This window comes from Uranotaenia lowii, chromosome 1 (assembly GCF_029784155.1).
Source record: "Uranotaenia lowii strain MFRU-FL chromosome 1, ASM2978415v1, whole genome shotgun sequence".
Taxonomy (NCBI): Eukaryota; Metazoa; Arthropoda; class Insecta; order Diptera; family Culicidae; genus Uranotaenia; species Uranotaenia lowii.
Window position 1 is genome coordinate 16,710,357 of NC_073691.1, and position 27,783 is coordinate 16,738,139.

Sequence of the window (27,783 nt, forward strand, 5' to 3'; positions counted from 1 at the left end):
GTCAAAAATTACTAATTTCTAAATAACAAAATTTACAAAATCGACGAAATTAACAAATTTAACAAAATTACAAAATAGGTTAATTCGACAAAAATTACAATATTGATAAAAAATAATTGTCAAAAATTGAAAAAATTACAAAAAAGACAACATTAACAACAATGCCTAAAATGACTGAAATTACAAAAATAACCATAATGACAGAAACACAAAATTGACAAAAATTTCAAAATTGAATCCATTCGCAATCCTGACAAAATTGTCAAATTCAACAAAATTAACATAATTGATCAAATTGAAAAAGTTGGTAAAATTGACAAAGCCGACAAATTTCACAAAATTGCCATCAGTGACAAAATTGACTGAACAGCTTAATTGACTATAAACGACAGAAACGATAAAACTGAACAAAAATGATAAAATTGGCAATATTTTCAAAAAAAAAATACAAAAAATGCCAAAAATAAGAAAGCTGAAAAATAAAAAAAAATTGACCAATTTGGGAAAAAATGGCAAATTGTTCAAAATGAACAGATTGACAAAATTAACAAAACTGACGTAACTGAAAAAAATACAAATTTAAGAAAATTTGACAAAACTATCCAAATGTATCAGTTTGAATGAATTAAAAAAAATGACAAAATTAACACAATTGATAAGAGAGACAAAATTGCAAAAATAATCGACATTTTGTAATTTTTCTCAATTTTTTTTTTCAAACTTTGGTCCATTTTGTCAAATAGCAAAATGCCAAAATTGGCAAAAATAAGAAAGCTGAAAAAATGAAAAAGTTGACCAACTAGGAAAAAAATGAATAATTGGACCAAATGAACATATTGATTAAATTGACAAAACTGACGTAATTGAAAAAAATTACAAAATCGAGAAAAATTGACAAAACTATCCAAACTGACACAATTGCCGCCGCCCGTGGCGTAGAGGACAGCCTTCCAGTCTTCTAAGCCAGAGGGTGTGAGATCGAATCCCGGTCTCGGCATACATAGTACACTTTCGGTGGGTTGGTGGTTTTAGCATTTGTAAGATGCTAGCCATCATATCCCCGAAAGATGTACGCTTAGAATTAAGAAAAAAGGAATCTCTTCGAGGAAACATCATGTTTCATTGAGATCCTGTATGTGTTTGTGTTCGTTTAATTGACAAAATTCACATAATTGACAAAACAGACAAAATAAAAAAAAATCGACATTTTGTTAGTTCTCTCATTTTTTTTTTTTTTATTTTTGTCCCTTTTGTCAAATAGAAAAATGCCAAAATTGTAAAAATAAGAAAGCTGAAAAATAAAAAAAATTTGATTTATTTGGAAAAAAAATAACAAATTGGACAAAATGAACACATACATCGACAAAACTGACGTAATTGAAAAAATTAATAAAATCAAGAAAAATTGACAAAAGTATAAAAATTGAAACAATTGACAAAATTAATAACATTAACATAATTAACAAAACGGACATAATTGAAAAAAATCGAAATTTTGTAAATTTTCTCAATTTTGTCAAGTAAGTCAATTTTTTTCAATTTTGTCAATTTTTTTCAATTTTGTCAATTTTTTTAAAATTTGTCAATATCTTTATTATTATCAATTTTGCAATTTTTGTTTCAAATTTTACGAAAATGAAAAACTTGATATAGCTGAGATTTTCGCAATTTCGTAAAATTAGTCCATTTTTTCTAATTTTTTTTTTAAATTTGTCAATTATGTCAAGTTATATCAATTAAGTCATTTTTGACATGTCGCAAGTTTATTACTTTTTGTCATCTTTGTTGTTTTTGTTATATTTTTAATTTTTATTTTTTTCTTTTGTCATGTTGGTCGTTTTTGTCATTTTTAAGATTTTTGGTTAATTTTGTCTTTTTGTTAATCTTGTCATTTAAGTCAATTTTTCATGATTTGACAATTGTATGAATTGTGTTAATTTAGCCATTTTTGTCATTTTGTCAATTTTGTAATTCTTGTCATGAATGCAATTTTTGTCCATTTTGTCAGTTTAGTCATTTAAATTACAAATTAAAAAAATTGACGAAATTGTCAAAGGTACAAACTGACCTGAAAGACCATATCGACATTGAAAAATTTGCCAAATTCACAAAATATTCTAGAATGATAAAATTGCCAATTTTGTTACATATTTTACCTATTATTGGACCCTATGTTACCGCATCGTATATTACTTTAGCGAATGTAAGATCATGTACGCTGTTTTACAATTCAACAGATGATGGAATTGCTAAACCGTCTGGGTGCTGGGTTTTTTTTATAGTAAGTGAGATGCGCACATTTCATCCAATAATATTTTCTTTATCCTCGTTTCCTTCACTTCAGAGGTTATTGAAAGCAAACGTTGAAAAAAAATTAATATATGGTTGGGCGTTTTTTAATACTTTCCTTTAATTTTATATCTAGTTAATTTTGAGATAACCATATGCTGAGAAACGGCATCAAACAGGATATTCCAGGATCCAGCCATTCAAAAACCGTCAATTAGTTGCAAAAGATGTAATTTATATAATTTTTTATGAATACTTTTGTCCTCAAAAAATTTTAATTTTTCAAATTTATTTTATGAATGAAATTTTATGAATCAGAATTTTGAAATCCCAAGGCACCATTTGTTTATTATTTTGTGTCATATGATATAATTAACAGTCTGTAAGAAAGGCTACAATCCACTGTGAAGTGTATAAAATCGGGTTTTTTTTATTGCAGTCCTCTCACATGCCTTCTTTTTTTAAGTGGTCCTCCCAATCCGTATTTTCAACGGGCCTCTCGTCTCACTTTGCAATATTGCAAACTTTTTTTTATATTGAAGCCCTCTCGTACACCCTTTATTTTTTAAGCGGTTATCCCAAACCCGAGTCTTGTTTTTGCAGGTGGTCGCCCCAACACGCAAGCATTCGTTTGGTTGCAGTCTTTCAATCTTGATTTAAGGCTGTTTTTACAAATTTTCGAAGGTGATGGAAGGTTTTACAGTAACAAGAGATATCACAGATAGAAAGAACTTTTTTTTTGTTTTAGAAAAAATTAAACAAATAAAAAAATATAAGAAGAATAAAATTTAATTAAGAAAGAAAAATTTAAGAGCATAAAAAATTAGTATAAATATAAAAAACTGAAATAAACACAAATGAAGATGGAAAAAATAAAATTGGTTTAAAAGCCAACCTTTTTTATAAAACGGAAAATTGAAGGTATGATAAATTTAACAAAGATGAAAACCTTAAACGAGAAAAAGGAAAACGACGATACTATAATTAGATCAAGGTGGGAAAGTATAAATTGATCATAACATTACTTAAATGTGATATAAAAAGTAAAACGAAGCTCAACAGGAAATTAGAATAAAACAAAAAATAACCGAAAAAGAGAGGTTAAAATGAAGATAAAAAGTACCAAGTATTTTTTCAAAGGAGGAATAAAAATAGAATACTGAAAATAATATTGAAGGAGTATGAAGAAAAACATTGAACGGCACTGGAAAAATTCGATGCGGATATATAATAGTATAAAAAAAACATTCTAAAAAATGTGCAAAAATAACTTCAATGCAAATGCAGGTAAAAATATACGAGAATAAAAGACAATGATGAAAACCTGTTTAAAAATATAAAAGCAAGATCTGTGAGAACCTCAGAAAACTAATGAGAAAAAAGTGAAAAAAATGAAACAAAAGTATGGTTAAGAAAAAAAAACACCCAAATTCTTGTTCATATTGTAAAGATCATCGATAAAAAAAAATTACTCTTTAAAAATGTTTTTCATTTGTCTTATTCTTCAGCTGTAGCAGCCCCCCAACTTACAAAATTTTGTGGCGATACAATGAATCTACTTTTTTGTCTTTGCAAACATCGCTTTTTTTTTTGGCCAGGAATTTACCACATCGTGGCATTCTTCCCTTGAGCAAACATCGCGATGGTTTTAACGTGTTTTAACTAACAATTTTTGTACGGGTCCTCTCAGTTCTTTTAAACGAACACACACTAATAAGATCTTAGTGAAAGTTCATGTTTTATTTTGCAATTGGCAATCTTTCTATGTTTGTGGCGATCCTCTCATCGCGCAGTTTTTTTTTTGTTACAAATTTTCATACCTTTCTGCCTTACTACTGCGATTGTCACAACACGGAATTTTTTCGAGCCAAATCTTCCAATTCGCAGCCCTTATTGAGCGGTGTTCCCAACTACCAATCCCTGTCATCATTTTTTAAGTGATCCTTTCTCAAATTACAATCTGATTTGGTAGCGGTCCTCTCTATCCGAAGTCTTTTAGATCTCGTTCTGTTTAATTTGACCGTTACACATTAATCGATTCAACCGTTGGTGCTTGTATGTCATTAAATTCATTCCCTGTTCAATAATTCATTCAATCATGCTGATACAGTATGCCCATCAAAATTGAGAATCCCTGTTGCTTATCGTAAAGTCATCATTAAAGAGCACTCCCCCTCTCTTTGAAAGGTACCCCAGGAATACCTCTTAATAATGCTGGAGCTTTTGTTGATATATGAACCACCCCTTTATCGTTTTCCTCCCACTTCATCCCCTGTTCTGTTTACTTTGTCATTCAAAAAATTAACAATGGGGTCGGTGTGAAAGGGGTTAATCCGGGCATCAGTTTTGTTATTCTTTCACCGGAGCCGGAGCTGCTCTGAAAACGAGAAAGAGAGATCGTTCGTAACAGAAGCAACAGCAGGGAGTAGGTAATGGTGTGGTTAAATCTTTTTGCCTCACATTATCTTCTTTCCAGTCACACCATTCCAACTCACATGATAGCATTCATCTAACCCCACATACACATGAGCATCCTTAAGAATATGTGATGAAGCAACTTTTGAGTTTTTTTTTTTACATCTCGAAAAAATATGATGAAAACGTTTTCTTTTCAGCTCACCCAGCTCTTCACTGAATATAAAAGCCAGTATCGGCAGTCAACAGTTTACTTTCGAAAAAAATGTGAAGAAAACTCCTGACGAGGATGGAAAAATTAATGGAAAAGATACACACACAACCATAAACATACCCAGCTTGGTACGGTGCATATGATGCCCTGGAGGAATAAAAAGGGAAAAAACGCGGGAAATTCATCTTATAAACCAAGCGTATTTTCGGATTTTTATCGCTTGGTAGATCCCGCTCGAGGGACAAACGGTGACTGACTTTAGGGCTTCATTTTGTTTTATTACAGGCGAAAATCTGTCCGTTTCAACACACTTTGACGGTGTGAGTTGAGAAAGCCGTTGAAAAGTTTTCTCTCCCAGTGACCTAGTTTTGCGAAAGCAAGTGGTTGAATAAATTTGCACAAAAAAAGTTAAATTTTGACACAAAACAGGGCAATTTAATTAAATATAATGTAGCGATCATTGAACTCATGAAAAATTCGAGTTGCCCTATTATACTATTTTTTCTGTATGTTCCGAAAAGTCTAACTGATTTCATGATCTATGCTAAATCTACACTTGTTAAAGTAAAAAATACATTAGCCTGGTTGAACAATTTACAAGATATATCAAATGGATTATAAAATTCATTTCATTTGTCAAGAAAAAGTGACGCGACTCTCAAAAAACTCGTTGTGGCCCTGAAAAGGGCCGTTGGAGAACAATATTTTTTCCAATTTACTTGGAGCTGGTGTACTTGGTGACAGCCTTGGTTCCTTCAGAGACGGCGTGCTTGGCCAACTCTCCCGGAAGCAGCAGACGTACGGCAGTCTGGATTTCGCGGGATGTGATGGTCGAGCGCTTGTTGTAGTGAGCCAGACGCGACGATTCAGCAGCGATACGTTCAAAGATATCGTTGACGAAGCTGTTCATGATGCTCATGGCCTTCGATGAGATTCCGGTATCAGGGTGGACTTGCTTCAACACTTTGAAGATGTAGATAGCATAGCTTTCCTTCCTGCGGACCTTCCTCTTCTTCTTGTCTCCCTTGGCGATGTTCTTCTGGGCCTTGCCGGACTTCTTGGCGGCCTTTCCGCTGGTTTTCGGTGCCATTGTAGAGTTGTTGAGATAAAGTTCGAAACGAAACTGATGAATTCGGCAAAGGCTGCAGCTGCTTTTAAGCAGGCAAAACTCGTCCGGCACGGTTTTCCCGTTTTTCGATTTCGCCTTATTCCCCTACAGTTTTGCCCATTATTCTCCTGTACTTTTTATGCTCACGAGAGGGTAACATATTCCCCTCTATGTTTTATGCTTCATGTTCGCCATAAATATACCTGCTTGAGCTCAGGGTTGCCTAGGGTATAAAACTACCGACCCTCTCTGAGTTTCCAACATTCTACATTCGTCAATTCGTTTGTGAAAAGTTACTCGAAACTCATCTCAGCAAAATGTCAGGCCGCGGCAAAGGAGGAAAAGTCAAGGGAAAGGCAAAGTCCCGATCATCTCGTGCCGGACTTCAGTTCCCAGTTGGTCGTATCCATCGTCTGCTCCGCAAGGGCAACTACGCAGAACGTGTCGGAGCTGGAGCTCCCGTCTATCTGGCCGCTGTCATGGAATATCTGGCAGCTGAAGTGCTGGAATTGGCAGGAAACGCCGCTCGTGACAACAAGAAGACCCGTATCATCCCGCGTCATCTTCAGTTGGCCATCCGTAACGACGAGGAATTGAACAAACTGCTTTCGGGCGTCACCATTGCTCAGGGAGGTGTTCTGCCAAACATCCAAGCCGTTTTGCTACCCAAAAAGACCGAAAAGAAGGCTTAAACTAAGATCATCTCTTCTTCAAACCAAACCGTCCTTTTCAGGACGACAAACATTTGTGTTAAGGGTTTAATGATACTTTTGATTTTTTCAGTTCCGAGCAGACTTTTATGACAAAATTCTACCAAATTTTGCTATCATGCCTTACAAACAAGCTCAAACAAAGGATAAAATCTCGGTTGAAGATTTTCCGATCACTTTTCCAAAAGCTTGGCAGCCATCAGAGCACATTTTGAACATATCCACATTTCCGATCATTCTACGTTACTGTAGGATACAGATGAGCAAGCTAAAATAATCAGTGTAGAAAATGGTATTCATTGCTTACTCGTTTCTAAGCGTGCAATAAACTGAGAGTCGCATGAGTGCGATGAGTGCATGAATGAAAGAGAAGGACACACGAAAAGGACGTTTAATGGAAAAACAATAACGAGAAACGACCCACGGAAATGGTTAGTCGATTGACGAATTCTCGAGACGATAGATGCTATCGGTTGTGCATCAGATTTTGAATATCTCTGAATCCGACATGGCGCAGTTGTGACTCCACGGATCGGGTGAGTATACTGTGAGAAAAAACGGAAATAGCCGCTTTGATTGGCGTTAAGTGCATAAAAGATTGTTTCAAAAGGACTCCGATGAGAAGGCGGAGATCCTTGAAATTAATTTGAAAAAGAAAAGTTATTGAATAATGGGACTTCGATGAGAAGGCGAAGATCCTAATAATAATTTAAAAAAAAATGAAAAGAAAAATGGACTTCGATGGGAAGGCGAAGTTCCAAAAAATTAAAATGAAAACAAATTGAATTCAAAAGAAATGATGGACTTCGATGGGAAGGCGGAGATCCAAAAAAAAAAAAAAAAAAAAAAATAAGTATTGAAAAATATGAAGGGCTTCGATGGGAAGGCGAAGTTCCTAAGAAAAAAAAATTCTAAAAAAAAAAGAAAACTAAAATTAAAATAAGTATGTATTTAAAAATTGTAAGGGGCTTCGATGGGAAGGCGGAGCTCCGAGAAACCAAACTGAAAAGTGAATAATAGTTAAAAACAAAAAAAAGGTAGAAAGGAAAGTTATTGTTTTGGAAGTGGATTACGATACATGTGAGAAAAAAAGTTCTGAGAAAAAAAGTCTTAGTCAGAGTAAATATGAACCGCTCTAAATAAAAATAATTTAAAGCTAAATATTCCATGCATATATTTAGTAATTACAAATTTTTAAATGATTTTTTGATTGTGAAGTTCAATACAAAAAAAATGTAAAGTTTGTCAAAAAAAATTTAAATACTATTATACATGATATTTAAATTAAAAATCACTCCAATTTATTGCATATTTTATTTGAATGTTCTTTAGTTATGGGATTGTAATGTTACACATTTTTATGTTTTATATTTGAAGTTGAAAACGATACCAACTAAAAAAAAAATGTTCTCAATGTACCAGAAATTTTATTTCGATTCTTCAAGCGAGAATGCAATTCCAATTTGTTTTATATTTTTCGAAAAATTTCAAAGAAAGTTAAAAAAATTAACCAAGTTTACATGAACACATAAAAAGTTGAAAAAAGGATTAAATTAATGTTAAAATGGAAAAGTTGTCTTCAAATGAATAGGTAAATTGAATGAAATCTGCTGTAACTAAAAATCAATTTCTTATTTCTAATTTCCTGTTTCTTTGTAAGAATCAAGTTCTGAAATTCGGGACTGAGACTCGAGTTTAAAATTGTCCTTAATAATGTTAATGATTACTTCGTCATAATTTCGAATGAATCTGTTTTACGGTTATGACAATAAATCTGAAATATGCATCCATGCATCATGCAAATATACATGAAATCAATTACAAAAGGTTTCGTCATAAGTTTGAAACTGCAGTTGAATCTTAAGACTACGTCTACAAGTAAAGCTGTGAACATTATTATATGTCTGAGATCTGAATTTGAATACCAACTTTAGTATACAAATCGAAACAAATTTCATTCTGATTCTGAGCCTGAAGCCATCATGTACAAACGTCATTTTAAGTCTTCTAATCCAGAATTGAAATATATTTTTCTTCAATTATTAGAGCCAGTTTTAAACAGTCTTGAAACGGAATGGATCTGATTCTGGAAATTTGAGCCTGTTTTTTGATACTTATTGAGTCTTCAAACCTTTCTGTATGATCATATGAATTCAAGTGTAAAACCGGAATCAACAACCGTCATTCATATTCTGGTAATCCAGAATAATGAATGTGAATACAGAATTTATAACGATAAATTATTACATCAAACATTTGATTAAAACAGAAAGCAAGATCACCTTATCTAGAATATGAATATGAACTTGAATCTCAAAACTAAACTCATTTCTTAACGTAGACATTTTTTCTGAATCTGTGTCTTAATCCAATATCTACTAACGTCTATGATCTATGGTTTGGATAACTATGAATTTAAAAATAAAAATATAACAATAGTAAAAGGTTATCTGAAAGTCCTAGGGAAGAATGACCCTGGCAGTTAAACTCCCTTAAAAAAAAAAAAAAAATCTGAAAGTCCAAATTTCTCATAACAACTTCTCTGTGTTAGAACTAAGAGCCTGTCTGTTAAATTAAATTTACAAGTTAAAGCCAAAATCTCGAGTATTGGTAAAAAAAAATTAACAAATATGTAATGAAGAAGTTATATCCGATTTTCTGATCATAAGTGAAATGCTGAATCTAACACTTCAATGTCTTAGTCCTTAGTCGGTTATAGAAACGGAAATATAGATTTACAGAATCTTAAATTGAAGTCAGAATTTTGAAAAGGTGACACTTGCTGTACTGTAATCAGAAGTCTGACTCTGCGAATTCGGTCACTAGTATTTACCTGGAAATTTTAATCTGGTTGCCAAGTACTTTGGACCGATGTATAAGACTGGAAACTATATCTGATTCAAAGTCGACATGGGTCGTCTGAACCCAGGATCTAATGTTTGATTTGCGATCTTAAAAATTCTTCGGTTTTGATCCGCGTGTTGATCTGACTCAAAGTAATTGCGGCTCTTATAAGGATTGGTTCACGCCTGGAATGGTCCCTGGAAGTTGAGTAGGGTGGACGAGACCGGAAATGTTGGTGAGACGATGATATTTTCATTGATCCGCTTGCACCAGAGCGACGTACAAAGAGTAATCCGAAACGAAACCAGGTCTGACATTTTGACTGGAATTGGATCGTTGAGCAACAAAGAAGACTTACGATTTCTAAATGTTTGAAGATTAATTCGGTATAAACCAATATAAAATGCTCGATTTCTTTTACTGCTGTATTTCTCCGGTTTCTGCACCGCTGAAAAGGTTTGTTTATGTTCGGTTTATACTTGGACTTTGATGGCATTTAGCATGCGTTACTTGCGTTACGTTGCACTCCCACGCTCGATTCTGTATATTCGGGGTTAAAGAAATTCAAAATGTGTTCATCGTCTTCCAAAGTACGAAAAAACATCAATTTGGTAAATGAATGTGTTAGGTATTTTTGCACAGGAGAAAGTAAGGCTTAATAAAAAAAAAAGATGCATGGGCCACTCGCAATTTAGTACTGTAATACCAAGAACGGCTAAAATTATATTTATCAAATATTGCTTGGGTCAGTGAACAGATAGTTTTTCTGGTTTCAAATCATTGTTATAAAAAAAAATGGAATGTAGCAAATAGGTTGATCAGATAAAAAATACGGATTTTAAATTTTTTTGTAATGGTGATCAAAGTTCTAACATCGCTTAAATTTTAAATTTATTTTAGTATAAACGGAATTGTAAGAAAAACAAAGAGAGAGAGAGAGGAACTGGAAAATCAGGCATCCCATAGAGCAAGTCACGTTTTTGTTGAGCTTCAAAAATATTCAAATTTAAGTTCTGTAAATCAAATCACTACAGAGGTGAAACGGGATAACTTTTCGCAGCTTTTAATTGTTACATCGTACATCACAAATTCTTGCTAGCAAAGGGTTTAATTCTTGTAAAATACTACAGGTTTTTATTATTTATATAATGGCGAGAACCCCCTTTTTAATACCATTTAGTATTTCTCTAGGAGAGTAGAGGCAAGGGAGATTGTAGGATACAGATGAGCAAGCTAAAATAATCAGTGTAGAAAATGGTATTCATTGCTTACTCGTTTCTAAGCGTGCAATAAACTGAGAGTCGCATGAGTGCGATGAGTGCATGAATGAAAGAGAAGGACACACGAAAAGGACGTTTAATGGAAAAACAATAACGAGAAACGACCCACGGAAATGGTTAGTCGATTGACGAATTCTCGAGACGATAGATGCTATCGGTTGTGCATCAGATTTTGAATATCTCTGAATCCGACAGTTACTACCGAACAAAGTGTGTAAATTGAAATTTGAGGGAAAAGATTAGATGAAAATCGATGTTGACTTGAACCCACGTCTTGCGCCTCTCCGAAGCCTATGTATTGACATTCTACTACAGGAGACATCTTGGCCTATAATAAATAATTGACATTCTACTACAGGAGACATCTTGGCCTATAATAAATAATTGACATTCTACTACAGGAGACATCTTGGCATATAAGTCGAGTGTCGAAGTCTATGGATTGAAGGGTATTGTTCTTCCATGTGATCATCATCATTTTCGTTGTCTATTTCTATTCCCATCATTTCATCATACGGTAATTGGACTCATATTTGGACATTTTTAGCACGGCAATTTTCAATTTATACATTTGGATTCATTTCTCCACAAAAAGTATCGCTGACGGAAAGTTTTAGTCAAGACCTATCTATGGGTCACATTTTAAAAATTGTTATTTCTAATTTCCAGAAATTTTGAACTAACATTTTTTTTCTGTTCAAAGCACTAGATACGGCTTACGATTTGACTGTCTTAAATATTTCAATTTTAATATTCCTAGTTTCGAGTATCATTCAACATGAAAGCTTTTGATTCGGAAGTTCATTGCAATGCAGAATTAAAATCTTATCATATGTTGAATGCTAAGGCACTTTCGTAATGTCGAAGCGATTTGGGTAAGCGAGCAACAAACATATCAATAGTTGAAAAATATTCAAAATCTCCTTCTAGAAAAGTTTGGTAGCCCTGAAAAGGGCTGTTGGTTTGATAGAAATTGACAGAATAAATCCGGCGTCCAGTTTAACCTCCGAAACCGTACAGGGTGCGTCCCTGTCGCTTCAGGGCATAGACGACGTCCATAGCAGTGACGGTCTTGCGCTTGGCGTGTTCAGTGTAGGTGACAGCGTCACGGATCACGTTTTCCAGGAACACCTTCAGCACACCTCGGGTTTCCTCGTAGATCAGACCAGAGATACGCTTGACTCCTCCACGACGAGCCAGACGACGGATAGCGGGCTTGGTGATACCCTGGATGTTGTCACGCAGAACTTTGCGATGACGCTTGGCGCCTCCCTTTCCGAGTCCTTTGCCTCCCTTGCCACGGCCAGTCATTTTAGAAGATCGTTGTTATGTTGAAACTTTCGAAACGAAACTAATGCTGAATGGACGGTGACGGCTATGCTTTTATATGATTTTCGGAGGGTCGGTTATCGAGCATTCCGTTATGCTGCCTCTTCGCTGAGTGAGCATTATGTTGCCTGGATTGAGGGGAAGTTCCCCTACCATAAATGAATATAGCAGAAGTTCACATCAGCAGGAATATGTTTCTCGAGTTCAGGTATAAATATGTCCGCTCTTTATCGCCGATGGTTATTCTGAATTCATCGTTTTTCGTGATCGTTGCTGAAACCATTCATTCACCATGGCCCGTACCAAGCAGACCGCTCGTAAGTCCACCGGAGGAAAAGCTCCTCGCAAGCAGCTGGCGACCAAGGCTGCCCGTAAGAGCGCTCCAGCTACCGGAGGAGTTAAGAAGCCTCATCGTTATCGGCCAGGAACTGTTGCCCTGCGTGAGATTCGTCGTTACCAGAAGTCGACTGAGCTGCTGATCCGCAAGCTGCCTTTCCAGCGTCTGGTTCGTGAGATCGCCCAGGACTTCAAGACTGATCTGCGTTTCCAGAGCTCGGCTGTCATGGCCCTGCAGGAAGCCAGCGAAGCTTATCTGGTCGGATTGTTCGAGGACACCAATCTGTGCGCCATTCACGCCAAGCGTGTCACCATCATGCCCAAGGACATCCAGCTGGCTCGCCGCATTCGTGGAGAACGTGCTTAAGTTGCTCCGGATCTGATCTGTTTCTGCCAATTCAAACAAAACGGTCCTTTTCAGGACCACAACTAAATCTGGAAGGAGTCTTTGATTCGGTCAGTTTCACTATCGACACAATACTCTTTTTTTAATTTTAGTTAGTTCTCTGGCCATATTTCACTTGATAATACCAACGTTTGCATTTAAGAATGTGTGTCATTTTTGGCGCATTCCTAGCAAAATTTGGGAGGATCATATAACTGAAATGGTCTTACGCTACACAAACTATTGCGGATTTCGTTAGGACAAATTTGAATTTATAAATATAGTGAATAATATCTTCCGCCATAAATTGAACCTTAAAAAGGTGTCAATCGTTCTTCTGCGAGTTTCCAGCGCGTCGATATTCCGATATTTCTGCTAATCATTCAAGCATTTTCAAGGCATATTTCATGAACTTCTTATTACCTCTCTCAATTCTGTTGTTATGAATGTTAAAGTATGGCCATCAAACAATACTGGCATACTCAATTGCGGTCCGGACCTATTCAACGAATATTGATACAATCGTATAGAGGCATCATTCGATTCATGACAAATTGTGCTGACTTTTACTAGCATTAAATTTGCCTTTTCCTTTACTATAACATTTTCTATGTGTTTCGAGAGGTTTAGCTCTGAGTGTACTTCAACTACCAGGTCATAATAAAGGTTCGCGTGCAACGATCAAGTCATTTTCCAGGCGATATTCGTACTTGATGATGCCTTGGTAAAGTATTTTACAGATTTGTTAATCGTTATTTACTTCTGATCAACAGATCACATATTGATCCACATGATGACTTAAAATTAAACTAAAACAAAACACTTAGGTCTAACTACGGGGTCCTCAACGCACTTATTACTTTTCTTCGGAAAACATCCCTCGAAACGTCGAAGTCAAAATGCTCGGAAAAAACGGTAGAACGATTTCATTGCACCGATGAGGGCGCTGTTCGTTCCATAATTGTTCATTCGAATGGGAACATACAATTGAAGATCCTCATTTCTAAGGCCTCGGAACGTACACAGATCGTACAATAATTTGTACGAAACAATGTGTAAATCATCGGTATACATCAGCATGACACATCAGACAGCACTTCATGAAACTCGTTCCCAACAGTGATGAAAAGAAGAGGTCCCAAGTGACTCAGTCACGGTACGCCAATTCCAACCGAGAAAGTGCAGGATTTCACGTTCCCAAACATTACATGAATGTCGTTCAAGAATCACGTTCTTCAATAACTCAATATAATGCAGACTGATTACTTAATCTATGCTTAAAACTATGCTTACTTATACTATAGTCAAAACATACATAAGCAGGGTTGAACGACGTACAGGATATGTCAAATGCGTTGTTGAATTCATTTCTTTTTCCAAGAAAAAGTGACGCAACTCTCAAAAAACCTTGTTGTGGCCCTGAAAAGGGCCGTTGGAGAACAATATTTTTTTCCAATTTACTTGGAGCTGGTGTACTTGGTGACAGCCTTGGTTCCTTCAGAGACGGCGTGCTTGGCCAACTCTCCCGGAAGCAGCAGACGTACGGCAGTCTGGATTTCGCGGGATGTGATGGTCGAGCGCTTGTTGTAGTGAGCCAGACGCGACGATTCAGCAGCGATACGTTCAAAGATATCGTTGACGAAGCTGTTCATGATGCTCATGGCCTTCGATGAGATTCCGGTATCAGGGTGGACTTGCTTCAACACTTTGAAGATGTAGATAGCATAGCTTTCCTTCCTGCGGACCTTCCTCTTCTTCTTGTCTCCCTTGGCGATGTTCTTCTGGGCCTTGCCGGACTTCTTGGCGGCTTTTCCGCTGGTTTTCGGTGCCATTGTAGAGTTGTTGAGATAAAGTTCGAAACGAAACTGATGAATTCGGCAAAGGCTGCAGCTGCTTTTAAGCAGACAAAACTCGTCCGGCACGGTTTTTCCGTTTTTCGATTCTGCATTATTCCCCTACATTTTTTTCATTCTTCTTCTTTATTTTTATGCTGACGGAGGGTAACATATTCCTCTCTATGTTTTATGCTTCATGTTCGTCATAAATATACCTGCTTGAGCTAAGGGTTGCCTAGGGTATAAAACTACGGACCCTCTCTGTGTTTCCAACATTCTACATTCGTCAGTTCGTTTGTGTAAAGTTACTCGAAACTCATCTCAGCAAAAATGTCTGGCCGCGGCAAAGGAGGAAAAGTCAAGGGAAAGGCAAAGTCCCGATCATCTCGTGCCGGACTTCAGTTCCCAGTCGGTCGTATCCATCGTCTGCTCCGCAAGGGCAACTACGCAGAACGTGTCGGAGCTGGAGCTCCCGTCTATCTGGCCGCTGTCATGGAATATCTGGCAGCTGAAGTGCTGGAATTGGCAGGAAACGCCGCTCGTGACAACAAGAAGACCCGTATCATCCCGCGTCATCTTCAGTTGGCCATCCGTAACGACGAGGAATTGAACAAACTGCTTTCGGGCGTCACCATTGCTCAGGGAGGTGTTCTGCCAAACATCCAAGCCGTTTTGCTGCCCAAGAAGACCGAAAAGAAGGCTTAAACTAGGATCATCTCTTCTTCAAACCAAACCGTCCTTTTCAGGACGACAAACATTTATGTTAAGAGTTTAATGATACTTTTGATTTTCCAGTCCCGAGCAGACATTTTTGACAAAATTATACCAAATGTAGCTATCACGCCTTGCAAACAATTCCGAATAAAAGTTAAAATCTCGCTTAAAAATTTTCCGATCACTTTTCCAAAGCTTGGCCCATTAGAGCACATTCTGAACCTATCCACATTTCCGATCATTCTACGTTGCTACCGGACAAAGTGTGTAAATTAGAATTTCAGGGAAAAGATTAGATCAAAAACATGCGGAAAAATTCGCTTTGTTTGATTTCAAAGTAGTCGATGATTCCGTTGAATTCAGCTACAGTATTTGAAAGACCCAAATACTAGTATTTCACTAGCTCGAGTCGATAACCCACTGAGGATGCTAGCAAGTTGCTAGTGAAATACTAGTATTTGGGTCTTCCGAATACTGTAGCTGAATTTAAAGGAATCATCGACTACTTTGAAATCATAGTTTCATTCAACTAAGAGGTTCTTCAAACCTTTGATTATTAATCGCCTTGTTTCCTGGTAGGACTTGAACCCACATCTTGCTCCTACCCAGGGCATATGTATTAACATACAGGAGAAAACCTGGCGTATGAAAGTTATATTAGTTGAGTGTCGAAGTCTATCGAAATGAAGAGAGTTGTTCTCCCATGTGAACATCATCATTTCCGTTGTCGATTTCTATTTCTATCATTTCATCTTACGTTAATTAGGCTCATATTTGGACATTTTTAGCACGGCAATTTTCAATTCACAAAGTTGGATTCATTGTTTCACAAATTGTTTTGCTGCCTAATGTTTGAGTCAAGACCCATCTGTTTTATAAATAGTAAATCCTTAAATTCAGAAATTTTTAACTAGCATTTCTTTCGGTTCAAATCTCTAGATATGGCCTTAAATTTGACTATATGGCTTTAAAATTCCTAGTTTCGAGTATCATTTGACATGAAAGCTATTGATTCGGAACTTCATTGGAATGCAGAATTTAAATCACATCATATGAAAAAATCTAGGCTCTGAACTTACGCATCAATAATTTGAAAATAATGAATAAATCTCCTTCCAGAAAAGTTTGGTAGCCCTGAAAAGGGCTGTTGGTTTGATAGAAATTGACAGAATAAATCCGGCGTCCAGTTTAACCTCCGAAACCGTACAGAGTGCGTCCCTGTCGCTTCAGGGCATAGACGACGTCCATAGCAGTGACGGTCTTGCGCTTGGCGTGTTCAGTGTAGGTGACAGCGTCACGGATCACGTTTTCCAGGAACACCTTCAGCACACCTCGGGTTTCCTCGTAGATCAGACCAGAGATACGCTTGACTCCTCCACGACGAGCCAGACGACGGATAGCGGGCTTGGTGATACCCTGGATGTTGTCACGCAGAACTTTGCGATGACGCTTGGCGCCTCCCTTTCCGAGTCCTTTGCCTCCCTTGCCACGGCCAGTCATTTTAGAAGATCGTTGTTATGTTGAAACTTTCGAAACGAAACTAATGCTGAATGGACGGTGACGGCTATGCTTTTATATGATTTTCGGAGGGTCGGTTATCGAGCATTCCGTTATGCTGCCTCTTCGCTGAGTGAGCATTATGTTGCCTGGATTGAGGGGAAGTTCCCCTACCATAAATGAATATAGCAGAAGTTCACATCAGCAGGAATATGTTTCTCGAGTTCAGGTATAAATATGTCCGCTCTTTATCGCCGATGGTTATTCTGAATTCATCGTTTTTCGTGATCGTTGCTGAAACCATTCATTCACCATGGCCCGTACCAAGCAGACCGCTCGTAAGTCCACCGGAGGAAAAGCTCCTCGCAAGCAGCTGGCGACCAAGGCTGCCCGTAAGAGCGCTCCAGCTACCGGAGGAGTTAAGAAGCCTCATCGTTATCGGCCAGGAACTGTTGCCCTGCGTGAGATTCGTCGTTACCAGAAGTCGACTGAGCTGCTGATCCGCAAGCTGCCTTTCCAGCGTCTGGTTCGTGAGATCGCCCAGGACTTCAAGACTGATCTGCGTTTCCAGAGCTCGGCTGTCATGGCCCTGCAGGAAGCCAGCGAAGCTTATCTGGTCGGATTGTTCGAGGACACCAATCTGTGCGCCATTCACGCCAAGCGTGTCACCATCATGCCCAAGGACATCCAGCTGGCTCGCCGCATTCGTGGAGAACGTGCTTAAGTTGCTCCGGATCTGATCTGTTTCTGCCAATTCAAACCAAACGGTCCTTTTCAGGACCACAACTAAATCTGGAAGGAGTCTTTGTTGTTGTTTCATTTTTATTCGGCGACCTTGATTGTTGACGTGAACCGCATCAATGAAAGGTCAACTACCACAAAGTTCAATAGCTCAATGTATCACATAGCTATAACATATCAAGTTTTATGATTGTTTTTCTTGGGCTAAGCAAGCCTTAGCTCATTGACTTATTTCACATGAATTATGATAGGGGAGAGTGGGGTATCGTGGGCCATAGGGAAACGTGGGCCACTTTTAATATCTCAGATGTGTGTTGAGATAAAAATCTCAAACCAACTGTCATCGTCGTCGCTTTGCCCGAGCATGTATTTCTATATGTTGTTGACGTAAATACGCATCATATGCTTCTTTTATTTATAAAGCAAAAAAAAGTTAGAAAAATTTACTAACATAATTAAAAAAACACCCGCTAATTGCATCGATGGGGATCCTAAAGTTCATAACAAAAATATGCTAATACACACATGATCTTAGTTTTGTCATGATCTTTCACGTGGAAAAGGAATTTTTGATGAAGTATCAATAAGTCACACAAACGCAACCGATTTGCAAATCATAGCTTGTGGGGAATCGTGGGCCACACATCTTTAACCACCTATGTTTTTATGTTTTTATACATATTTAGAACTAAAAATATGTTTTCATTATCTGTAAAGTTTTCTTATTTATGAAAAATATTTTGTCCATCCTATATAAGGAATTTTGCCAAAACTTTCGCGAGCCAGGTTTTGGAATCTATTTGATCATACACAGCTCTCATTTTTATTTCATCATCTGAAATTGCTTTAAAATAACGAAATGAATTATGAAATTACATTTTTGGGTCAACTCAAGAACTTTGCATGTTATTTGGTCAATTTGGATTTGATGGCCCACGATTCCCCACCTTTTTTCAAAATCCAAAAAAATATTGCTTTTTTTTAATTAGTCAGAATTTGGGGGAAAGAACTTTTTAAAAATCTAAAAAAATACCTTATGATACCTTGAAAATGTAGAAAACCACACCATTTTTTATTTTCATTTTATCTTTTATAATAAAGAAGTTATGGAACAACGAAAAAAAGTGGCCCATGATACCCCACTCTCCCATATATGTTTTCCTGGGAAATTTAGTTCGCAAGACTTCGGTCTTCGTTGTATTTCTTAATAGTTCAAGCATCAAAAATAACAGTGCTAACTAAAAAAATACAATTGTTAATTATCTTTTCACTTAAGCATAAATACAAGTTTAATTAGTGATGAAAAAAAAATCTATGAGTAACCGATTATTACACTATCAAAAGATTCATTCTAACTACGAATACATAGAATTGTTCCAGTTATCTTAAAAGTTACTACACTACTATTTCCTATTTATTTTAATTGAAAAACTTTAGTGTGAATATATTCATATTCAAAGATAAAGAATTTATTCCAGATTGTTATAAATATTAAAATTATATCTGATTCAAAAATGTATACAACTTTTCATGAAACACGGATATTAAAGTAAACGGTCGAAAACGATCAATTACGTGTCACGCTCAAAAGATTCATAAAATAGAATCTATATTTTGAATACCAAAAATGGAGTAGCTGTAGACGTGCTTTGAACGAGTAGTGATGGTTATTGACAATTCCACTAGAAGTCATTCTCGAAGCGTCATATGTTTATGAGTTTTACCTATGTACGGTTTTTTACTGCTCAATATCAAACTTTGCTATCCGAATGAGACATAATCTTGTTTTAAGAATAAATAAAAAACTTATATAATTTAGCTAGCATCGAATTTTTTAAATAATTTAACATCTTACGAGTACTGTATCAGAACTGTACAGAAAAAAAAATGAATATCAAAATATCTCATCTTCATATCATTTTGATACATCCTGATCGGGAAGGACAGAATTGAAAATTACCTGTTTTGCTGATCTACTTCGGGCATCACGCTGCTTATCTGAAGAACAATGTCAGCTCATCCAACGATGCATCGCTCTCGGCCTTTTGCGGTTTCTCAATTATGCAGAACACTGTTTCCCAGGAGCTCTTCTAACACATTCCTTGAAATGCACTTATTCCCAATTTATGGAATGATCCAATTCTGTTGCGTGAGCGACTACACTTGATTCGTTGATTATCATATTGTTTCTAAATCATTTCAATATTCTTGAAGTCGAACTTTTATTTATTTGGTCTTCTTTTTAACGAAACAATCGGTCTTGAAAAACCCTCTCTTCAATCTCGTAGACATCCAACGTTCAAAAAATCCCGTTCAACTTTTTCCTAACACCTCACGTTTTGTTCTTATGCGCATTCAACGTCTACCAAACACCTTACGCACTCATAGTTTATTCCGCCTTTTCGGCTTAAAATTTCTATTGGAAACAATTGAAATGCACTGAAAATATTTGTTCACAATAAACAATATCAACTCACTTTCACATATTGTGTCAGAAATTTGAAAAAATAGATTAAAAATTATACTAACTTTTATCAACGCCCTCAGTTAGAAATGCACTATTTTCAAACCGATCACTTACTGAATAACAAAAAGAACTCTTTAACACACACGACATACTAAAACGAACTTATGTCCACAAACCAGAGCGTTAGAAACGACATTCGATCACAGTACTCACTCATCGATAGTTTGAGTTTCTTACTTCATATTGAACACTTATCAGGCACAACTATTATCGATATTTAATCTTGAGCTTGAGCTAGTTGCCATCACCACAGACTAACGTTTCTTCCAATTGTTTCAACTTTCTGGAGATATCAACTCGAAATTTGTGTCCTAATTTTGTTCCGAGGCTCATACTCTGTCGGCTTCCAAGATATGTATGTAAAACTGCAATGAAATGAAAAATTTGTTATTCCACGATACGATGAATTTCGTGTTCGTTCTGATATCGAAATTAACATTTAGATACTTCAAAAATTAAGTACCGAAGATTTCTTTGATATTGTGATGTAGCTGTTATCATATTTTGATTCTTGACTATGAAAGAATACTCTTGTCCTTATAAACATTTCGTACTTTTCGAGATATCTAAGGATTTGAAAGGAAAGGTTTCGTTCAATATATGAGTTAGATTTTTCAATGATTGAAAGCAAGAAGTAATCTTGAACTTACTCTTGAATGGTACGATAATTTTAAAACAAAATCAAAAGTAAATCTGATCAATATTAACAACATATTCATAATTTATCAACGTTAACTGACAAGACAAACTACCAAAAATACATTGAAACGATATCAGATAGCAACGAGCTTAGACACTATTTAAAGTTGATAAATCAAATAAATACCCGAAAATTTCGATTAAGAATTCAATGGAACTTATCCCTCTTCATTATGCTCAATGATACACCGCAGTTTTTGTTGTTTCAATAGGGAAAATCGACTATTTAAAAAACAATTCCCACCTTAACGGCCGACACCTGATTAAAAAGAACCAAATTTCTAATGTTCCCGTTATTATTGAACAACTTCGAAAAGCTTGTAAGACAAATCATTTGTTTCCAATCAAATGAACGTTTATGCATATACAATTTGATGTCAGATTTGTTTAAAAAATAGCCAATAAAATATGCTTTCCGAAAATCAAAAAAGTAATTTCTTAACAAGTAAAATTGCTACCTACCGCTTTTCACTAACAAGGACATCAAATGCAAAGGACCCTCAGGCGAGACAAATGGCGTCGTTCGTAAACTTTTCCTCGTGAAGTGTGAGCATTCTACCAAACCAACACCAAAATGACTGATACCGAAATTGCTGCTGCGGCTCCAGCTGCCGCTGCCTCTCCTGCCAAGGCCACCAAGGAGCCGAAGGCTCCCAAGGGAGATAAGAAGCCGAAGAAGCCATCCACCCACCCGCCGGTCAACGACATGGTTGTTGCCGCCATCAAGGCCCTGAAGGAACGCAAAGGATCGTCGCTGCAGGCCATCAAGAAGTACATTGCCGCCAACTACAAGTGCGATGTGGCCAAGCTGTCGCCCTTTATCAGAAAGGCCCTGAAGAGTGGTGTTGAGAAGGGAAAGTTCGCGCAAACCAAGGGCACCGGAGCTTCCGGATCGTTCAAGATCAAGGCTGAGGAAAAGAAGCCAGCTGGTGAGAAGAAGAAGAAGGTCGCTGCCAAGAAGCCAAAGAAGCCCGCTGGTGAGAAAAAACCAAAGAAGGCCGCTGGTGAAAAGAAGGCTGTTGCCAAGAAACCAAAAGCCGCTGGCGCTAAAAAGCCAAAGGCCGCTGCAGAGAAAAAGGCCAAGGCTGCTACTGCCAAGACCGCCAAGAAAGCCGGCACAGTGAAGAAGGCCGCGGCTCCCAAGAAGGCTGCTGCACCCAAAAAGGCCGCTGCCAAGCCAAAGGTCGCCAAGAAGCCCAAGACCCCCAAGAAGCCAGCGGCCAAGAAGGCTGTAGCCAAGAAGGCTGCCGCCAAGAAGTAAATTGTCTCATATTTGACCAATTGAACTTAACCAATCAGTCCTTTTCAGGACTACCAATCGTTTCAAGTCAGAGTTTTCAAATGATTTTTTTCTCATTCGTGGTAGATTAATGGTAATCTTAATGATTTTATAGCGAGTGCGGTTGTTTGCGCGAAAGCTAGCATAAATGTAAATGTTGAAGTCATCAATGCAGGTTTACATGGTTAAATAAGGTGCAGGTTTACATGGTTACTTTCTAAGTAAGGTCCTTACATAGCTACATTATAAAAGATCGATTTCTGGCTATGCCGCAAGTGATCGTCAATACGCGAATCTTCAATCGTGAGTTCCAACACATGTCCTAGATTGAGAATGTTGATGAATTTTCGGAGCACCAAAAACTCTCCCATGCTAACCGTAACGTAGTACCCTCAATTATCATCTTCTTCCTAGCGCTCTCACGAGTTGCTACTAAAATGGTAGAACGATGCACTAACTAACACCTCCTGAGACATCGAATCCTGGAATGCTGTTGCCTCAATAAGGCTTCCCGATCAGGAGGGAAAAACTAAATTATATCAAGATGAGATATTTTGATACTAATTTTTTCCTATCTAAATAAGTTATTATTCAGTACATGTAGGATGTTAAAATATCTCAAATTTTATCAAAAAATCTATGCGATCACAGCTGAATTATATCAATTTTAGATATGCTCCTTTCAAGATTATATCTCATTCAGATACAATAGTTTAATATTGGACAGAACGAAACCTATCAAAATTATAACTTATCAAGATATGAGTGCTTCGAGAAAAAATTCTAGTGGAATGTCAATAAACCACATTACTTGCCACTTACATGCTAAAACCATGCTCCATTTTGGGTTTCCCAAAACTTGGATTCAATTTTATGGATCTGTTAAGCGAAACCCGATCAGGAGAGCATATCAAAATAATAACTAACGTATCTCAGCAAGATATTTACATCTGATTCAGTTATAATTAAGTACTGAAAAATTTAGATTTTAAGTTTCTCCAATCTGAATTATATCTTATTCCCATTGACAGACTTGAATGGGGTTGAGATAATTTTCAATGATGAATTTTTTTGGGTTGTCCCTTAATAAAATGATTATATCGTATTTTGATATTTACAACTTTTTCTGAAACACGGACATCGAAGTCAACGGCCCAAACCGTGCATTGATGAGTTTCGCTCAACAGATCAATAAAATTGGATCCAATTGGTCCAATGGAGCATAGTTTTAGCAAATAATGTGGTTTATTGACATTCCACTAGAAATTTTTCTCGAAGCACTCATATCTAGATAAGTTATAATTTTGATAGGTTTTGTTCTGTCCAATATCATACTATGCTATCTAAATGAGATTTAATCTTGAAAGGAGCATATCTGAAATTGATATAATTTAACTATGATCGCATTGATTTTTTGATATAATTTGAGATATTTTAACATCCTACGAGTACTGAAAAATAATTCATTTAGATAGGAAAAAAAATAGTATCAAAATATCTCATCTTGATATAATTTAGTTTTTCCCTCCTGATCGGGTTTATTTTAGGAAAATCCGAAAAAAATCATTATCATTGAAAATGAGCTCAACCCCATTCAAGTCTGTCAATCAGAATAGGATTTAATTCAGATTGGAGAAACTTAAAATCGAAAATCGGTTTACTAGACCACGTAACTAGAACCACAACAAGTTTAAAGTCAAGTTAAAACATTGCGGACTAAATACGAGATGATCTTGAACGCTTGACACGAATGCGCTTCACTGAGAATCATAACTCAAATGTGATACCTTTTATTGAAGGAACTTCATTCTACATAATTGTGAACAACACTTTCCATAACTCATAGATACTAAACTTATAGAATTTTGTCCAGTCATTCCTGAGATAGAGCATGCTAAATTTTGTGTTTTTCGAGTTTAGATTAGCGGTCCCAAATGTGTTCAGAATACATGTTTTAGTGGTGAAATAGAGTTATTGTCTATTTTTGGAATTTTCAGCATTCGGGTTATCGATAATCCACATTCTGAATAAGGTCCTCAGATAGCTACATTCTAAACTAGCGACTGCCGCCAGTTATCGTCGTTCACAATTCACAATCTTTGTATACTTCATAGAAGCGGGAATATCATACAGACTTATTACTTAATCCATGCTAAGAACTATGCTCACTAATATTACAGTCAAAACATACATAAGCCTGGTTGAACAATTTACAAGATATGTCAAATGGATTATAAAATTCATTTCATTTGTTAAGAAAAAGTGACGCGACTCTCAAAAGCCTTGTTGTGGCCCTGAAAAGGGCCGTTGGAGAACAATATTATTTCCAATTTACTTGGAGCTGGTGTACTTGGTGACAGCCTTGGTTCCTTCAGAGACGGCGTGCTTGGCCAACTCTCCCGGAAGCAGCAGACGTACGGCAGTCTGGATTTCGCGGGATGTGATGGTCGAGCGCTTGTTGTAGTGAGCCAGACGCGACGATTCAGCAGCGATACGTTCAAAGATATCGTTGACGAAGCTGTTCATGATGCTCATGGCCTTCGATGAGATTCCGGTATCAGGGTGGACTTGCTTCAACACTTTGAAGATGTAGATAGCATAGCTTTCCTTCCTGCGGACCTTCCTCTTCTTCTTGTCTCCCTTGGCGATGTTCTTCTGGGCCTTGCCGGACTTCTTGGCGGCCTTTCCGCTGGTTTTCGGTGCCATTGTAGAGTTGTTGAGATAAAGTTCGAAACGAAACTGATGAATTCGGCAAAGGCTGCAGCTGCTTTTAAGCAGACAAAACTCGTCCGGCACGGTGTTCCCGTTTTTCGATTCCGCCTTACTCCCCTACAGTTTTTCCCATTCTTCTCCTATATTTTTATGCTCACGAGAGGGTAGCATATTCCCCTCTATGTTTTATGCTTCATGTTCGTCATAAATATAACTGCTTGAGCCCAGGGTTGCCTGGGGTATAAAACTACCGACCCTCTCTGTGTTCCCAACATTCTACATTCGTCAGTTCGTTTGTGTAAAGTTACTCGAAACTCATCTCAGCAAATATGTCTGGCCGCGGTAAAGGAGGAAAAGTCAAGGGAAAGGCAAAGTCCCGATCATCTCGTGCCGGACTTCAGTTCCCAGTCGGTCGTATCCATCGTCTGCTCCGCAAGGGCAACTACGCAGAACGTGTCGGAGCTGGAGCTCCCGTCTATCTGGCCGCTGTCATGGAATATCTGGCAGCTGAAGTGTTGGAATTGGCAGGAAACGCCGCTCGTGACAACAAGAAGACCCGTATCATCCCGCGTCATCTTCAGTTGGCAATCCGTAACGACGAGGAATTGAACAAACTGCTTTCGGGCGTCACCATCGCTCAGGGAGGTGTTCTGCCAAACATCCAAGCCGTTTTGCTGCCCAAGAAGACCGAAAAGAAGGCTTAAACTAGGATCATCTCTTCTTCAAATCAAACCGTCCTTTTCAGGACGACAAACATTTATGTTAAGGGTTTAATGATACTTTTGATTTTCTCAGTCCCGTGCAGCCTCTTATGACAAAATTATACCATATTTTGCAATCACGCCTTGCAAACAATCCCGAAAAAGTTAAAAAGTTAAAATCTCGGTTAGAAATTTTCCGATCACTATTCTTAATGCTTGGCCAACCATTAGAGCACATTCTGAACCCATCCACATTTCCGATCATTCAATGGAATTTCAGGGAAAAGATTAGATGAAAATTGATGTTGAAAATCATGCGGCAAAAATAGCTTTGGTTCCCGATAGGACTTGATCCACATCTTGCGCCTCTCCGGGGCCTAAAGTATGGACGCATTAAGAAGGGTCTATCTCGGAGCTTTGTAAACAAAATAAAAATGTTTTGTAATCAAAATGTAGGGTTTTAATTGCACTTCAAAGGCAAAATAAGAAAAAAAATATTCCAATGTTGTTTTGATGAAATTCCGAATTTTTCGTCGAGAAACACTCATCGTAGTTTGGACACCCTATTCACTGCCCTCAGCGGCCATTTTGTTCCAAAATATCTTCATCTCTGTTGCATCCCGAGTCGTTCTACCATTCTTCTTCATCCTGCTTGACAATTGTCCAAAGTTTCTCGATAGGGCGGAATTGAGGGCAGTTGGGTGGGTTGATGTCCTTTTCGACAAAATCCACATTTTGGCCCGGTACCACTGTAGTAGTCTTTGCTGTAGTGGCAGCTTGCCAAATCTGGCGAAACACTTTCTTGCCAACTTATCGGCAAAAACGAATTTGAACTTGGTGGGGACATCACCCCGACCAGTGGCTTTGTAAAGTTTTTGGCCAGGAAGCCGCTCAAAATCAGATTTTACTATTTTTGAACCAGACCACGTCGAGTTTTTGACGTGGGTGTCCAAAATTAATGTTCGACTCGCTGCTTCCATTATGTGTAACTTTATTGGAACAAAACGAATCGTTATGAAATTTCAACACTGATAGAGGAAACATTTCCGAACAAAGTACTGTAAAATCATTCCATATCCGACAACTAGGAGCGCTATGGTATAATAAACAGTGCGTCCAGATTTTGGATGATCCATGCTTTATGTATTAACATTCTACTACAGGAGACAACTTGGCGTATGCAAGTTATATAAGTCGAGCGTCGAAGTCTATCGGAATGAAGGGAATTATTCTCCCATGTGAACATTATTATTTTCATTGTCTATTTCTATTCCTGTCATCAAATCTTACAATAATTGGACTCATATTTGGATATATTTAGCACGGCTATGTTCCATCTATACATTTTAAAATTGTAAATATTTATTTCCGGAGATTTTGAACTAACATTTTCTTCTGTTCAAACCTCTAGATATGGCTAAACATTCGACTGCTTTAAATATTTTCATTAAGGAATTCCTCGTTTCGAGTATCATGAAAGTTTTGGATTCGGAAGGCACACAGTTCTTTGTGTCGAAGCGATATAATTATTTGGGTAAGAAAGCAACAAACATATAAATAGTTGAAAAATACTGAATAATCTCCTTCCAGAAAAGTTTGGTAGCCCTGAAAAGGGCTGTTGGTTTGATATAAATTGACAGAATAAATCCAGCGTCCAGTTTAACCTCCGAAACCGTACAGGGTGCGTCCCTGTCGCTTCAGGGCATAGACGACGTCCATAGCAGTGACGGTCTTGCGCTTGGCGTGTTCAGTGTAGGTGACAGCGTCACGGATCACGTTTTCCAGGAACACCTTCAGCACACCTCGGGTTTCCTCGTAGATCAGACCAGAGATACGCTTGACTCCTCCACGACGAGCCAGACGACGGATAGCGGGCTTGGTGATACCCTGGATGTTGTCACGCAGAACTTTGCGATGACGCTTGGCGCCTCCCTTTCCGAGTCCTTTGCCTCCCTTGCCACGGCCAGTCATTTTAGCAGATCGTTGTTATGTCGAAACTTCCGAAACGAAACTAATGCTGAATGGACGTTGAGGGCTATGCTTTTATATGATTTTCGAAGGGTCGGTTATCGAGCATTCCGTTATGCTGCCTCTTCGCTGAGTTAGCATTATGTTGCCTGGATTGAGGGGAAGTTCCCCTACCATAAGTGAACATAGCAGAAGTCCAC

At 37.4% G+C, this 27,783-nt stretch overlaps 10 protein-coding genes across 10 annotated transcripts; 5 read left to right on the forward strand and 5 right to left on the reverse strand.

Annotated features, from left to right (window-relative positions):
- Nucleotides 1-5,503: 5,503 nt before the first annotated feature.
- On the reverse strand, nt 5,504-6,008 carry LOC129740990 (histone H2B). Its single transcript, XM_055732677.1, has one exon. It carries the CDS (start codon nt 6,006-6,008, stop codon nt 5,634-5,636), a length of 375 nt encoding a protein of 124 aa, XP_055588652.1. The 3' UTR covers nt 5,504-5,633.
- A 326-nt stretch (nt 6,009-6,334) lies between these two features.
- LOC129741076 (histone H2A) lies at nt 6,335-6,718 on the forward strand. Its single transcript, XM_055732779.1, has one exon. It carries the CDS (start codon nt 6,344-6,346, stop codon nt 6,716-6,718), a length of 375 nt encoding a protein of 124 aa, XP_055588754.1. The 5' UTR covers nt 6,335-6,343.
- Nucleotides 6,719-11,784: 5,066 nt separating this feature from the next.
- On the reverse strand, nt 11,785-12,204 carry LOC129741098 (histone H4). The gene has a single exon (XM_055732804.1). It carries the CDS (start codon nt 12,169-12,171, stop codon nt 11,860-11,862), a length of 312 nt encoding a protein of 103 aa, XP_055588779.1. The 5' UTR covers nt 12,172-12,204; the 3' UTR covers nt 11,785-11,859.
- Nucleotides 12,205-12,450: 246 nt separating this feature from the next.
- On the forward strand, nt 12,451-17,720 carry LOC129758101 (uncharacterized). The gene is made up of 4 exons (XM_055755545.1): nt 12,451-12,884; nt 15,071-15,444; nt 16,579-16,950; nt 17,261-17,720. Exons 1-4 carry the CDS (start codon nt 12,482-12,484, stop codon nt 17,678-17,680), a joined length of 1,569 nt encoding a protein of 522 aa, XP_055611520.1. The 5' UTR covers nt 12,451-12,481; the 3' UTR covers nt 17,681-17,720.
- LOC129740986 (histone H2B) lies at nt 14,294-14,742 on the reverse strand. Its single transcript, XM_055732663.1, has one exon. It carries the CDS (start codon nt 14,740-14,742, stop codon nt 14,368-14,370), a length of 375 nt encoding a protein of 124 aa, XP_055588638.1. The 3' UTR covers nt 14,294-14,367.
- On the forward strand, nt 15,055-15,531 carry LOC129740953 (histone H2A). Its single transcript, XM_055732617.1, has one exon. It carries the CDS (start codon nt 15,076-15,078, stop codon nt 15,448-15,450), a length of 375 nt encoding a protein of 124 aa, XP_055588592.1. The 5' UTR covers nt 15,055-15,075; the 3' UTR covers nt 15,451-15,531.
- A 3,777-nt stretch (nt 17,721-21,497) lies between the features above and the next one.
- On the forward strand, nt 21,498-22,232 carry LOC129740883 (histone H1B-like). The gene has a single exon (XM_055732538.1). The coding sequence runs from the start codon at nt 21,498-21,500 to the stop codon at nt 22,182-22,184; it is 687 nt and encodes a 228-aa protein (XP_055588513.1). The 3' UTR covers nt 22,185-22,232.
- Nucleotides 22,233-24,533: 2,301 nt separating this feature from the next.
- On the reverse strand, nt 24,534-24,908 carry LOC129740997 (histone H2B). The gene has a single exon (XM_055732687.1). The coding sequence runs from the start codon at nt 24,906-24,908 to the stop codon at nt 24,534-24,536; it is 375 nt and encodes a 124-aa protein (XP_055588662.1).
- Nucleotides 24,909-25,243: 335 nt separating this feature from the next.
- LOC129740938 (histone H2A) lies at nt 25,244-26,022 on the forward strand. Its single transcript, XM_055732594.1, has one exon. It carries the CDS (start codon nt 25,244-25,246, stop codon nt 25,616-25,618), a length of 375 nt encoding a protein of 124 aa, XP_055588569.1. The 3' UTR covers nt 25,619-26,022.
- Nucleotides 26,023-27,204: 1,182 nt separating this feature from the next.
- Nucleotides 27,205-27,611, reverse strand: LOC129741023 (histone H4). The gene has a single exon (XM_055732717.1). The coding sequence runs from the start codon at nt 27,584-27,586 to the stop codon at nt 27,275-27,277; it is 312 nt and encodes a 103-aa protein (XP_055588692.1). The 5' UTR covers nt 27,587-27,611; the 3' UTR covers nt 27,205-27,274.
- Between the last annotated feature and the right edge of the window lie 172 nt (nt 27,612-27,783).